Source organism: Podarcis filfolensis (genome assembly GCF_964270895.1).
Source record: "Podarcis filfolensis genome assembly, chromosome: 6".
NCBI lineage: Eukaryota > Metazoa > Chordata > Lepidosauria > Squamata > Lacertidae > Podarcis > Podarcis filfolensis.
In genome coordinates this window covers 18,845,449-18,861,041 of record NC_139609.1, presented here as the reverse complement: position 1 = coordinate 18,861,041, position 15,593 = coordinate 18,845,449, and the positions used below count along the sequence as shown (strand labels likewise).

The window sequence follows — 15,593 nt, the reverse complement described above, 5'->3', positions numbered from 1 at the left end:
TGACTGCTTAGTAGTCGTCCTGTTCCCCCCACTCCACTGCTGGGTCGTCATCCATGCGCAGAATGAGGTAGGAGAGAAGTTGAAAGAGGTTCTGCCACAACAAGAGAGAGACAAAGAAGGAGAGGTCGCTTACGTCTATCTCGCAGCGATCGCCGGCGTAGTTCAAGTCACAGATGCAGTTGAATTTGTTAAGCAGGTTCTGGCAGAGGCCCCCGTTGAGGCATGGATCAGAGGTGCACTCGTTGATGTCCACTTCACACCTGCAAGATTTATTTTTTTAAAAGTTAAATACATTGGCTGACTACTCACTAATGTGAATGGAAAAGGTGAGACGGTGGTATAAATTAACTTTATTATTTATACCCCGCGCATCTGGCTGGGTTGCCCCTCCAACGCATATGAAAACATTAAAAATGTCCCTATACAGGGCTGCCTTCAGATGTCTTCTAAAAGTTGTGTAGTTCTTTATCTCCTTGGCATCTGATGGTAGGGCGGTCCAAAGGGAGAAGACCCCTCTGCCTGTAACTTCACTTCTCGCAGCGAGGGAACCGCCAGAAGGCCCTCGCACATGGACCTCAGTGTCTGGGCTGAACGATGGGGGTGGAGACACTCCTTCAGGTATACAGGACTGAGGCCACTTTCAATGGCTCACTGAAATCCTTGGCTCTTCTAGATGGCTTAACTAGGGCAGGGGTTGCAGAGGTCTTGCCTGTGGGGTCCCCCTTTCCCCAAACCCCACCTACCTCCTAAATTAGACTTGATATAAACTGTCTAATGCGGCTTTTAGACACTAGCCATTAGGACGTGGGTGGCGCTGTGGGTTAAACCACAGAGCCTAGGACTTGCCAATCAGAAGGTTGGCAGTTCGAATCCCTGCGACGGGGTGAGCTCCCGTTGCTCGGTCCCTGCTCCTGCCAACCTAGCAGTTCGAAAGCACATCAAAGTGCAAGTAGATAAACAGGTACCACTCCGGCGGGAAGGTAAACGGCGTTTCCATGCGCTGCTCTAGTTCACCAGAAGCGGCTTAGTCATGCTGGCCACATGACTCCCACATGACGGCCAATAAAGCGAGATGAGCGCCGCAACCCCAGAGTCAGTCACGACTGGACCTAATGGTCAGGGGTCCCTTTACTGCAGCCAATAGAACAGGTTTTGGCATTCATGTGCGGTGTCTGCAACAGCTTCTCGGGGGTGCAAATGTGCCCATTGGCCCAGAGAGCCTGGCAACCCCTGAGCTAGTGAGCTGCGACTGACATGGAGTTGTATCACCTATACCGGTCCCATTTGGATCTTAGAATGAGTGTTTTTTGTTTTTAAAAGGGGGAAACTAGAGTGGGAGAAGGCAAGAAAAAAGAGAGATGCGAAGAAGATACTGAAAGGGGCGAAGGCAAACATGTAAAGCAAATAAGTACGGGTACTAGAAAGTCCTAGTTTAGAACCCAATGTTTTCCAGGATTGACTGGAGATACAGTGCTGCTTTTTAAAGAAAAATAAATGCCGGGACTCGCCATGAACTTGTTCTCTTAAAATGGCAATGGCGCCCTCCTGAGAAGTGCCGGAACTGTGTTCTGGTGAGTTCCAGCTGAAAAAAAAGCCCTGCTCCTGTTTCTATTGAGTCAAATTACTGCATGAAAAAAATTAAGATATGAAAAAAATTATGATTATTATAATAATCTCACCGCCGTCCTGTAAAGCCTGGGAGGCACACGCATTCCAAGAGTCCCTGGAGCTCAGAACAGTTGCCATAGTTGTAACAGGTAATATTTTTGATCTCATTCCCACACACTGTAGACGGTAGCCGTATATATCTAAAGCAAAACAACAGTGGTAAGCCTACAAAGTCACTTTCCCCTATTATTTTGCACCTCAATCTCTGACTTTTGTCTTCTGGGTTTCTGGGGGTTTTCCTGTTGTTATTCTGTCTCTCACAGCTACAATAAACCTACCATTAAAATTATGGACTGGTCATTTCTTCGTCAGAGAGCAAACGTGCAAATTTAGCAGGGGATCAAGTATTCCCTCCCCCCTCACTGTACATGTTTGCTTGTAAGTAGGGATGGAGAAGAAATCAGGTTTGGTTAGGACAGTGTTTCTCAAACTTGGATCCCCGGCTGTTGGACAAACAACTCCCATCGTCATCCCTAGCTAGCAGGACCAGTGGTCAGGGATGATGTAGCAGGTTTGAGAAACACTGGGGTACGATTTTAATGTCAACTTACCTAATTCTCACTTTCGAAAGCAATGTGTGAGCTGAAACACAGCTATCCTTTGAAATTCACACCTCCAAATTTTGCTATGCACTTCTCTCTAGGCATGAGTCTGCATGGCTTTGCCTTCGCCCTGCCACTTTCCCCTGGAAAACCCTCAAATTTAGCACTAAATTTGAACAAACAACAATCCACAGAAAACCTGATCACCATTAGTTCTGATTCAGTGCTAAATCTCTGTTTAGACAAAGTTTCCCAAACTTAGGTCTCCAGCTGATTTTTTTTTGGACTACAATTCCCACCATCCCTGACCACTGGTCCTGCTAGCTAGGGATGATGGGAGTTGTAGTCCAAAAACAACTGGAGACCTAAGTTTGGGAAACCCTGCTTTAAACGCTATTAGAAAAGAACCAGTCCTATGTACACTTATCTGGGAGCAAAGCACCATTCACAATGATGGACAGTTGTAAGACTGAGGGTGCCCACGACGTTACCTGATTTCCTCACCATGCAACTCTTAGTAGTGCTATTGCTAACCCAGGGGTTTGTTCAGCTTTTAATCCCTGCCTCATTTAAGAGATCGGAAGCAACTGATACTGTAGCGGGTGAATTTCTTCATCAGGCTTCAGGGCAGTACCTGCAAAACCTTCCGGTGAAATTCCCGGCACATAGGCAGGAATAGCCGTTAATCTCATCAACACAGGTGGCTCCATTTGCACACAGATGGCCCCGGCAGTCATCAATGTCTTCTTCGCACCTTGACCCCGTGTACCCCAGATCACATATGCACTTGTACATTGCGACTCTGTCGCTGCAGTTTCCGTGCACACAGGGATTTGATGCACACTCATCAATGTTGGTTTCGCAGTGGGTTCCAGTCCAACCCTTGGCGCACGTGCAACTATAATAAGAGTAGAAGTCTTCGCATATCCCGTTGTGCATGCAAGGGTTTGAGCTGCAAGCGTCCAGTGGAAGGCAGCCAGTGACGACGGGGTTGGCCGATATCTTGAGGAACTGCTCTTCCTGTGGTTTCTTCATATAGCCATCAATGGTTTCAAAGTAGGAGAGGTGGATGCCACCAATTTCCACAGTGCTCATGCACCCTCTGAGCCCGTCCAGGTTATCAAAAGCTTTGTCAGCAAGGTAGATATCTGTCTCTTCTCTCAAGAAGTTGAGGTTTCCTGTGGCAACTGTACTTGTTGTGATGTCTTCCTTGTCATTTATATCCATGAGCCATCTTGAGGACTGAGATAAGGGCTCCATCATTGAGAAGGTCACCTGGTGCAGGATCCCATCATTCACCGGCTGCGAGCTAGCCAGGCTCAGCGTATACAAGCTGTTGCCACTTTGCAACTGGAACACCAATTTGGCATTCTGGATGCGGATGGTGACAAACTCTGGCTCCTTTTCTGCGTAAAGCAGGATTACGTCGGAGTCCCGAGTCCGAAAGCCAAAGGTTATGTTGGTGAGGTCCCTGCTGATGTTCCCATTGCTTCTGTAAAATATTGCACTGCTCCTGCCACTAAAAATTGCACTGGCAATACCTGTGTAGAGATAGCAAAAGGCATTAAGCATCTAGAAGTGGTGTACTTAGTCATGCACATTACATTTTATTTAACTTTTTGTTTTTTGCCTTTATATACTAGCAAGATAGCTTAGTGCCCTGGATTGCTTTTATAGCCATTAAAAATGCAAACAAACAAACACCCTTCCTCTTGGTATATGGATGGAAGATTGAGATAAAATGGTGATAGAGGGATATATATCGAGAGAGAGAGAGTTCTGCTCAATTCATTATGTCATAGTTTCAGCACCTGCAAAAAAGGTAAAGGACCCTTGGATAGTTAAGTCCAGTCAAAGGCAACTATGGGGTTGCGGCGCTCATCTCACCTTCAGGCAGAGGAAGTCGGCTTTTGTCCACAAACAGCTTTCCAGGTCATGTGGCCAGCAGGACTAAACTGCTTCTGGAACAATGGGACACCGTGATGGAAACCAGAGCTCACGGAAACGCCGTTTACCTTCCCGCTGCAGCGGTACCTATTTATCTACTTGCACTGGTGTGCTTTCGAACTGCTAGGTTGGCAGGAGCTGGGACAGAGCAACGGGAGCTCACCCCACTGCGGGGATTCAAACCGCCAACCTTCTGATCGGCAAGCCCAAGAGGCTCTGTAGTTTAGACCACAGCATCACCCACATCCCGCAGCCCCCTGCAATGCCCTCTAGGCTCAGTTCTCAGTGTGGTGGATTGAGTCATGTTGCCCTAAATCCACCTCTGGTCTAGCGGGTGCTGAAAAGGCAACAGAGATGCCTGGATAAATGACTGGATTTTTATCCAGTGTTCTTATAAGGGACCTTAACAGTGTGCTTCTAGTGTAGTGGCTGCACAATGCCTGAATCCCCCTAATGTCTAGCTGTTTTTGCACCCAGTAATGCTACCGCTTAGCAAATTCTCTCCTGCGGTATAAGGCAAATGAAGTTGCTAAGAAACACTCAACTTCAGAGTGGTGCTATGTACAGCAACAAATGCCCCAATAAATGCATCACAAGGATTGGGAAAGCCTGAAACACTTGTGGAAAAAATTAACACTGTGTTGCCTTAGCCCCTCAAAGTTAAGGAGACGGGGGTTGGGCATTACGGTTTTTCAGGGGTGGGGAGAGGGGAATACTTGCATTCAAATCCTCGATGCACCAGCTGGCACTGGGCTTCATGGGGGCACGGACTGAGTTCGCACCATTTTACTTCCTCGCAGGCTTTCCCAGCTGTATTTGGTGGGCAGGTGCAAGTGAAGTCATCCCAGATTGAATAGCAAGCGCCACCGTTTTGGCAGGGGTTCGGCTAAAGAGGAGAGAGGGGAGTCAAATGTAAGCAAGCATCTCTAGCAAGGCAATCAAGGAAAGTGGCTGTGGGAGAAAGAAAGAGGCTGACTTATTTCCTATGCCCACTGCTCTGTCATTTTTCCTCATTTTCCTCATTTAAAAAGTGCCATGAAAACACGCTCTGCTGCTGTAAATGCCTACAGTGGTACCTCAGGTTACATATGCTTCAGGTTACATACGCTTCAGGTTACAGACTCCACTAACCCAGAAATATTACCTCGGGTTAAGAACTTTGCTTCAGGATAAGAACAGAAATCGGGCTCCGGCGGCGCAGCAGCAGTGGGAGGCCCCATTAGCTAAAGTGGTGCTTCAGGTTAAGAACAGTTTCAGGTTAAGAATGGACCTTCGGAACGAATTAACCAGAGGTACCTCTGTACTGGAAAAGTGCCCAAATACAATTCTGGGTGCTTTAGATAAGGAAAACAGGAGAGATGGGGGTAGGGTTAAATATCCCCTCCCCAGAGCTAGTCAAAACTAGAGTCCCCAACTGATGATGGTACAGATGTATCAATGGTCTTAGTATAAGGCAGCTGTATGCATTCTATAGGATTAATGGTCTCAATTAATCATAGCTAGTGGTTGTATCCAATGCTAGTCCTACTCAGAGTAAATCCACTGAAAATCAATGGACATGACAAACTCAGTTTCGTTAATTTCAGTGGGTCTACTCCAGGGTTTCCCAAACTCAGGTCTCCAGTTGTTTTTAGACTACTAGTCCTACTAGCTAGGGATGATGGGAGTTGTCCAAAAAAAACACAGTTGGAGACCCTGCTCCAGAAACAGTTTGGGAAACCCTATTCTACTCTCACTAGAACAACTGGGACACAACCCTAATGCTATGAGACTAGTCAGTTATTCATGACTAGGTTTTCCCCATCGATTTTAATGGGACTTTTTCTGGATTGGGGCCAATCATTTTCAGGCTTTCTGGGAACTCACTAAGAATCATAAGGAACCAGGAACATGGGATGGCATCATACAGCATACTGAATTCCTTTTGGGATAATTGCGGGTTTTATAGGGCTCCTTTACCATTTTAAGGTACTGTTGCAATCCAATTGCTTTCTGTAGTGGTCTGTATTGCAAAAAGCACATTTCTGACATACCAAAAGAAAAATGTTCCTGCCTGACAGAATTGACTTTCTTATTTTTTCCAAATCTATGATTCTAGTTGTATTACCTTATCATGTCAGACAAGCTTAGATAAGATATATTTCTTTTGTTCCAAAAACCACTTAAACAGACCATTTGACTTAGTCCTAGGAGAAAGGATATCAAAAGATAAAGAAGAAGAAGAGATGATTGAAGGCGAAAGTGGTCAAAGGGAGGAAAGGGGGCATGTCAAGTAAAGCCTTTGCCAAATAAGAATGGGAAATGTTTTTGCAAACAACTTGTCAGGGAACTGTCATCGGAGCCAGAGGCGGAGGGAAGGCTCCAGAGGGATGCCGGAGAGGGTCCCAGCAGGCAGAGAGGCAGCCCATCTGCTGGGGAAGGAAATCAGTGTAACACCAGTGGAGAAGGGGGGCAGATGGGGGAATCGGAGAGGATGCTCCAGGACTCTTCACTGGAGACCAGCGGAGAGAGCACGGGTGCTCTGCTGCCCACACCCTCCCTGCGCAGAAGACTTCCGCGCAGGGAGAGTAGGAGGAGACTTGGCGACAAGGAACTTGTTTGCTGGAAGAAGTTCAAGAAACGCCCACTGACGGATTCTGCCAGCGACTGAGACAGCCACGAAGTGAAGGGCTGTCCAGACAGAAAGGGTTCAACCAGGTAACCTAGCCAGGAGTGGCAGCAACTTACGCACAAGCAACCCCTATAACCATTACACAACTCTTGGCGAAATCTGGTGGTGCCCTGAAACCTTCCTCTTTAAAAAGCCTTTGTAGAGAATGCACAATACAAAGAAGGCCTTTCTGGTTAGAGAGTTATGAGCATCCATAGGTTTGCTGCATATCAAGGCCTGACCTTTAGCAAAAGGCTGTCGCATGTTATTTCAGTGCAAAAGATTCCAGGTTCAATCCCTTGTGACTCCAGACAAGCCTGGAACAGATTCCTGGTCTGAAACAATGGAGAATCGCTCCCAGCTAATATAGACAACTGATGCTCTAGCATCTTCCTGCCTTCTTCCTTGTTGGACCACAGGCTGGTTGTGTCATGCGACCCCCAAGCCTAGGAGATAAGTAGCTATACAACCTTTAGAAGACAGGGAAGGTTTTTATTTTATTTTTAATATTTTATTATGTGTTTATGTATGTTAGAAGCTGCCCAGAGTTGCTGGGGCAACCCAGTCAGATGGGCGGGTATTATTATTATTATTATTATTATTATTATTATTAATAATAATAATAATAGTAATATCGAGTGGCCCCATTTTCATTGGAGAAATGTTGAAGGGTATGCACAAAATAGCTCTCTAGGTTTGGTTTTAGGACAGCCAGCAGGAAAAACGAATGTTTGGGAGTAGAGATTGAGTAGAAGGGGAAGGGAGACTTTCAGTGGGAAGCAGTAGTATTGTAAGTTATGAACTGAAGCCAGGATAATGTGATATTGCCTACTTTATCACCAAGGCCTGGTTCACGCTGATTGTGTGGTGACTGCAGCATCAAATGGCAATTTACACATGTGAATGAGTTATCACAGATCAATCCTCGCAAAGAGGTCTGGGGATCTCTTGCCGTTCAACTGAGCCCATTCATAGATTCTGGGGCAAGTCGACATGGGCCATATAATCAAATTGTGAGAAATCAAATGATGTCTGTGCATGCGTGAACTGGTTCTCAGTTTTCAGAGCAGCATTGGGCTATAAATGGAAGAGAACAGAGGAGAAGGGCCTAGGCAGTTGGTGCCTCTCTCTGAGGCTTCGTATGTCTAGGAGATGTGAAAGTAAATTAGGAAAAATGTGCCATTCTTGAAGTCTTTTCTGAAGGGATGATGGTACGTTCTGTGGAATAGCATGCCTGTCAAGATATAACAGGACCCCATCATCTGCACTTTTCTGGGAGGGAAATTGAAAACGTTTTTGTTTCAAGCTTTCCCAACTGGGTGAATGGACCTGTGCCATGGGTGTCCAGTTTTTTGCTAAATTAGTTTGTTTTAAACGTATTTGCTTTTTTGTGTTTTTAACTCTTTTATTGTACATCACCTTGAGGCACTTGCATGAAAGGCAAATAATACGTTAATAATGATAATAAGTTGAAAGAAGGGTAAGCACAGGAAAAAGTGCTCAGCATGATTGTAAGCGATTTTAAAAAAATAAATAAATCATGAAATGCTTGAGACATTAAGAAAAAAAGCTGTTTCATATGAAACAAACTGTACAGGAACACACAACTGACATTAGAACACATTCCGTCAACCCTCCTGTATTTGCACATATGTAAGAGATGGCGTTTGTTTATAAATCCATTACTTTTTATGCAATGTTAAATGAGGACCGTGTGATTTCTGGTAGATCCAGCCCACATAGGGGCTGCCTTTGTATTTGTGTGGTGATACAACATTCCTCTCTTCTTTAATATTTTTACAGGCTTCATTGCCAGGCCCAAATGCCCGTAACATACCATGTGATTAGCCTGCTTCGAAAGTCTGGTTTTACAGTAATTATGAGAATATTTTGGTTTGAAAAACTACAGTGAGTTCAAGTTGCCCTTAATGAATAGCAGGCTTGCTAACTGGTTATCATTACCTTGCCATTCAAGCGCCGGGCCTTCCAGCCTCCCAGATGTTTCTGCGGTTTCGGCGCCCGCAAAGTGTGGGGCTGTTTGACAAAAACCTGATCTTACCTGCCTGTTTCGGATATCGTGTTCAGATATTCTTACTGTCACATGCTGTTTTCGGAGCACTGCTAGTTCAAAAGAGAATTCCTTGCTGCAAACATGGAAACGGCACTTTGAGAAACAGCATCCTTACCTGACAGAGGTTGTCTCCGATGCAGCCTGGGGCAATGTTGATCAGCGTGCTCTTTCTGATGACAGAATCTGATGAAGTCGTGACAGGGAAGAATTCCAGTGGTTGGTTGCCCAGTCTTAAATCTTGGATGCAGCCTTTGAAATATCCACCATTTACATGGGTTTCTTGGTCGTCGGGTAATCCTCCGATGTACATAATATCACCGCTCTGGATTTTTATTACAGGGATAGAAATGTAGCCCAGGTTCTGCGAAGACTGGAATAGCTCGGTCTTGTTTGGCTTGATTTTTAAGGATATCAAATAGAAATTTCCATCATTCACAGGCTGTGTTCCAAGGAGTTTGTCAGAGCTTAGGCCTGACGCCAGGAGTTTCCCACCTTCCAACCAGACCTTAAGAAATAGGATTGTGCCTTTTTTCAGAGACAGCAACAAGCCAGAAGGCTTGCGTGTTCGGACAAACATTGAGATTGTCACACTTTCGTCGTCGCTGCCTTCTAAAGGAAAAGCAGCAAACCCTTTGGATTCCTCATGTCCAAATCTTCCTGGAATGTACTCTTGAGTTCACATGGCAAAAAGAGAGAGAAAAATAATAATTCAACTTTAAGACAGGAATACTGATGGAAAAATGGACATACTGCGAAACAGACCGGGAATGCTCTGGCATTCAAAACTAAATTACCTGATGGCACTTTCAGTGGCAAACTACTATGGTTTGTACCACTCCTTTGAAAGATGCATTACGAATCCTGCAAAGCAAGTGCAGCCTTTTAAAGATTGAGATATATAATTCTACCTTCTGTCTGAGATGATATGATATGATATAACTGGCCCCAATTCAAAGCTAGGAGACCAGCAATGGCTGGTTCTGATGCTTCAGTTTCAGTCCTTTTGGGAAGGTAAGGGTTGTGACCCACATGTCTTACATTCCTCATTTCCAATCTCACCAGGGATCGCCCAACATTCTGTTCAGTAGTTCTGTTTTTCTCCTGATGGCCCATCTCTAATGTGCAAGGCAAAGACAGATAACATATTGAGTGTCTTGAACACTGTGGCCCCAACGTTGTTTCCCTTTTTGTTGGATGACTCCGTGAATTTTGCTCATGCTCAGGGACTATTGGTTGTCAAACCTGAATTGGGAAGGATTTCCTCCTGAACTCAAAATTCCTCCTGAATTTTAGAGGGCAAGGGAACTGTTGGCCTCCCCCCTCAACATACATTTTGGATCTTATCTGCCAGTCACAGGGGCCAACGTTGGACATTTCTGTCTCCCTATGAGTCTGATGAAAGTTCTGAGGAACAAGTATGAGAATAGCAAGCTTGAGTCCCATGGAAACACATACAAGAAAGAACACTTCCTTAGTCCCTGCAAGCTGATTCTAGAAATCTGTCACAATGTAGAAACCACAACTATTTGATTTAGGAAAAAATCCAGGTTAATTCCCCCATTTCCATGTTGTTTTCAGCTCAGCCTGACTCCTACCATGCAAAAATAGAGGTCAGTGTTGACTGAACCAGGGGTGATGCAGAGTGGGCCCTATGAAAGGAAACATTTTCTCTGATGCTGACACCAGAGCAGGGCCTCTAGTCTGAGTGGATCCCAGCTCTGTAGGATATGCGGCATGCTTGTTGATCAAGCCATACAACAGACTTTTCGTCTTGGGACATCAGGCAGCAATGTTGCTTCCTCTTTCTCCTTCTGCTGTGTTCAGCTCTAGATAAGCTTCTAATAAGGTGTAGGCTGGCAATTGGATATGTGCCTCTTTGTGTCTATTTTGGGTGTTTTGCCATCAGCTCTGAGGGATGTGAGACCCAATATGCTGCAACAATCTCTTAAGAAAATAAATTGGGATTTGCTTTGGCAGTTCCCGTTGTACAGATTTCCTTCTGGTTATAGCCAATCTACTGATGTGCTGTGTTCTCCTCATTAAAGTAGACTACACTGAAAATTTAGATGACCAGGTATGATGGCTGATCATCCTTTTGGCTGATGTTTTCTTGATCTGAAATCAAGTATGGCACAAATGCCAATCTCTCAAACAACAACAACAAACGCCAATAAGCAAAAATCTTAAAACATTCAAGTGAAAGAAAACGGTCAAATCTTATTTTTCTTCTTGTACCTTCAAATCTTAGAATTGTAGAGTTGGAAGGGACCACAGGGGTCATCTAGTCCAACCCCCTGCAATGCAGAAATCTTGCCCAATGTTAAGATCGGCCTTGTACAGAGTACACAGGTTGAGAACCCAGGATATTGTCTGAAGGTACATCAGGCTTGCTAAAGCTAAGCAGATCTTGGTCTAGACCTTTCTCAACCTGTGGGTCCCCAGATGTTGTTGAACTACAACTCCCATCACCCCTAGCTAGCAAGGCAAGAGCTCAGGGATGATGGGAGTTGTAGTCCAACACCATCTGGGGACCCACAGGTTGAGAACCGCTGGTCTAGACAGAGCCTAGATGGATGACCACCTAGAAACCAGATTTATGCCACCTTGTGCTGATGGGTGATCAGCACATGTAAGAAAATAGATGAAGCAACTATACTACTAACACGAGCACGTGCCCCAAAGGACCAACTGGCTTACTAAATCTCAGAGAAGATCACGCCTAGGATTGGACAAATGATGTTGGCTTCTTCTCAAGCTACCTTCACTCTTCATTGAGGCATGGCAACAACATGGCAAAGTTCAGGAAAGAAATCAAATAAATAATAATAATAAAGTGGGATGGAGTCTCATCATTTACTCAAACAGTGTGGTGACCTAGGGAGCCTCTCCTAGTGCCTTCATTATATATATTTTAGGTGCCAGACAGAAACATTCCTCTTCAATTGGGCCTTTGGCTGAGTCATATTCTACAGTCTTTAAAATGTGTCTGTGGGAAGGGGGGGGATTATTGTTTTGCTGTTTGGTTTTACTTATTTTCTTGTTTTTTTTATCCTGTATTTTATTCTGTGAACTGCCCCAAAATCTTATGGTGATAAATCTAAGAAATAAATACAGGTGCTAATTAGTGTGGATCACATGGAATGGGAAGCAGCTCTCTGAACACCACAACAGTTCAGGGCAGCTGATCCAAAATATTCTGGAAATTATTTGGAGATACACTATCATGTGGAAATGGTTTCCCCTCTAGGTCAACTTTGCCATATGGCAGGGTGAAGTGGCTTGCTTCTGGGCACCATTCAAAGTACTGGTACTTTTACCTTTTAAGTTCTAAATTACATTGGGACTGGATTACTTAAAAGGGTCACTTTTAATAATAATAATAATAATAATAATAATAATAATAATAATAATAGTAATTTTTATTTATACCCCGCCCTCCCCAGCCAAGGCCGGGCTCAGAGCGGCTTACAAGCAATAATAAAAACAAGTTAAATGATTACAACTTAAAAACAAAATTAAAAATACAACATTAAAATATTGAAACGTTAAAATATTAAAATGTAGCCTCATCGCAGGAGGAGAAGAAGAAGAAAAAAGAAAGAGAGGGAGGGATTCAAATTGGTTCCACGCCAAAGGCCAGGCGGAACAACTCTGTCTTACAGGCCCTGCAGAAAGAAATCAGATCCTGCAGGGCCCTGGTCTCATGAGGCAGAGCGTTCCACCAGACCGGAGCCAGAGTTGAAAAGGCCCTGGCTCTGGTTGAAGCCAATCTAACTTCCTTAGGGCCTGGGACCACTAGGGTGTTGCTATTTATGGACCTTGAGGCTCTCCGTGGGGCATACCGGGAGAGGTGGTCCCGTAGGTACGAGGGTCCTAGGCCGTGAAGGGCTTTAAAGGTCAAAAGCAGCACCTTAAATCTGATCCTGTACTCCACCGGGAGCCAGTGCAGCTTGAAACGCACTGGGTGAATATGCTCCCATGGCAGAGACCCCGTGAGGAGCCTCGCTGCAGCATTTGCACCCGCTGGAGTTTCTGGGACAGCTTCAAGGGCAGCCCCGCGTAGAGCGAATTACAGTAGTCAAGCCTGGAGATGACCGTCGCATGGATCACTGTGGCCAGGTCGGGGCGGGAAAGGTAAGGGACACCACACGAGACTGCCTGAATATTCATGTTTGACATCTGGGACTCTCTTTCAGGTGCCCCACAGCAAAGTTAGAAGAAGAAGAAGAGTTTGGATTTGATTCCCGCTTTATCTCTACCCAAAGGCGGGGAGATGAAGGCAAGAACTGATGTCTAAACAGCCCAGGGAGGCTTTCTGAAGTTAAAGTGTTGGCCCTTGCATGGCAAAGGGAGGGCTGAGGAGGTGCATCATTTGGTCCTCTGCTTCAGGCAGCAAAATATCTTAAGCCAGGATGGCTTCTAGAAGATGAAGAAGATGAGTTTGGATTTGATATCTCGCCTTTCACTCCTCTTCAGGAGTCTCAAAGCGGCTAACATTCTCCTTTCCCTTCCTCCCCCACAACAAACACTCTGTGAGGTGAGTGAGGCTGAGAGACTTCAGAGAAGTGTGACTAGCCCAAGGTCACCCAGCAGCTGCATGTGGAGGAGCGGAGACACGAACCCGGTCCACCAGATTATGAGACTACTGCTCTTAACCACTACACCACACTGGCTCTCCACAGTGCTATATTTATAGATGAAACGGCCCCAAATCAATAATCACAATTGGCTAATCTGAACTAAAACCTTTAATGTGTGGTTTCACAGACCAAACAACATCAACAGCGTTAACTGGAGTTAAACAAAACAAACCCCAGCTGTTCAAAAACTTATAATCAGACTTTTCCTTCATAGGGCGGGAAAGCTGCTTTGGTGCACGCTCTCTCTCTTTCTCTCTCACATACATATTGCTTGCAGTGTTTTATTTTAATGAAATGATTATAAGACTCATGAAAACAGGGGTGATCATTGTGGAAACCTGCCTTCTAAGTGTTGCAGGATTCATATCTGGCTCAGTTTACTTAGTATGGGGAAATAAACCCCTGACTTATTTCTGAATAGACAATTTCATAAATAACATGTGAGAAACGTTTTAATTTTGTGAATGAGATGATCTCAAACTTCTTTCTTTATGTGCTTGTTAAAAACAAGGCATATGTCCATAAATTTCCCCCCTCAGTGTTGAAATGGTCATTTTTAAGCATGAAAGGTTAGTTTATTAAAAAAAAAAAAACCAGCTCTCTCTACTAAGGGAGTACTGAAAAGACATTTTTCTTGTTGAAAAGAGATCGCTTATGATGCAGCAAAGCTGGCGAGTGGCAGTTAGACATTACAAAGAAGGCAAAGGAAGCAAGGTTAGTCTTTAAAAAGGTAGCACGGCGAGCTTGCCATTTTCAATTACTCTGCTTCAAAAGAAATATTGGATCTGGTATGTGGTTTGATGGGCATTTAGCATAACTTTGGTCAATATTAACCTCTTGAGCCATTACGTCTGGATGCTGATTGTTATGTACTGAGTTGAATAGGATCCAAACTGCAGCAGTCTGATTGGTCCTAGAACAATAGGATCCAAAAGGCAGCAGTCTGATTGGTCCTAGAACAATAGGATTCAGAATGCAGCAGTCTGATTGGTCCTAGAACAATGCAGCAGTATGATTGGTTGGCAGGAACCACCCAATCATGCTCCAGATAGAAGTGAATCCACAACCTGATTGGCTTACAGTGGAATTCCGGAATTAGCCAATCATGTGCAGCCCATTGTGTAAATAATGTATATAAAGCAGATACTTTGAGGGGACATTCATTCATTCCTCCTCACCACTATGAGCTGAATAAAGAGCATGAAATCACTTTGCGACTCTGAGTATATTTCACTGGCGATGAGGATGGGATCCCGCTGAGCTGACTGCCACACACAGCACCGCAGCACCGCCACCTGCCGCACCACTGCCTCGCACCGTGTATCCAGGCTTCAGCTCCGGGACACAAGGAACTCAGAATGGCAACCGACAGCAGCTTCTCGCCGTTCAACCCAGCATCTGGAGACTGGGAAGCGTACGCCTCCCGTTTCACCTTCCTCCTAGAAGCCAAAGGGGTCACCGATGAAGAAGACGCCAAGAAGAGGGCAATATTCTTCAGCGTCTGCAGAGAGGAGACGTTTGAAATCGCCCGGGCTCTCCTTGCGCCTGAAGACGTTGCTACTGTTCCATACAAAACAATAATGGAACAGCTGAAGGGGCACTTTTCGCCACAGCCCTCAGTGGTGGCTCGTCAAAATGCCTTCTACGCAAAGCGCCCAGCCCCTGGGGAAACCATAACTGGGTTTGTGACCTCTCTCCGCCAAGCCGCCCGGTTCTGCAACTTCTCAGAGCTGGACCGCCTCGTCGGTGGCCTGAAGGATGAGAAGCTGCAACGACGCCTCTACGCTAAGAAGAACCTAACGTTCCAGGTCGCTCTGGAGGAGGCCCTGGCAACGGAAACTGCCGAGAGGTCGACGCAAGAGGCACGGCTGAGCCAGCCATCCCAACCGAGGGTCCACCACGAAGACCTCACCGACGACTCAGGATCCAATAGGGAGGAGGTGCACCGAGTACAGCAGCGCACTCAAGCAGCCCACATACCACAGCTGCCTCGACGAGAAGGAGGGAACTGCGCAAGCTGTGGAGAAAGTCACGAGAGGAGGACCTGCCGTTTCCGCAACGCAGAGTGCAGGCAG

The 15,593-nt window shown here is 45.4% G+C and overlaps 1 protein-coding gene across 2 annotated transcripts in view; it reads right to left on the bottom strand.

Moving 5' to 3' along the window:
• Positions 1-15,593, bottom strand: part of CRB1 (crumbs cell polarity complex component 1) — a 163,150-nt gene that overhangs the window by 23,078 nt on the left and 124,479 nt on the right. For both annotated transcript variants that reach the window (XM_083620240.1, XM_083620239.1), the window contains 5 exons: positions 8,994-9,547; positions 4,878-5,043; positions 2,845-3,751; positions 1,680-1,808; positions 134-260 (listed from right to left, as the gene is read on the bottom strand). In XM_083620240.1, coding sequence (XP_083476366.1) covers positions 134-260; positions 1,680-1,808; positions 2,845-3,751; positions 4,878-5,043; positions 8,994-9,547 — 1,883 coding nt within the window. The remainder of the gene's footprint in view (positions 1-133; positions 261-1,679; positions 1,809-2,844; positions 3,752-4,877; positions 5,044-8,993; positions 9,548-15,593) is intronic.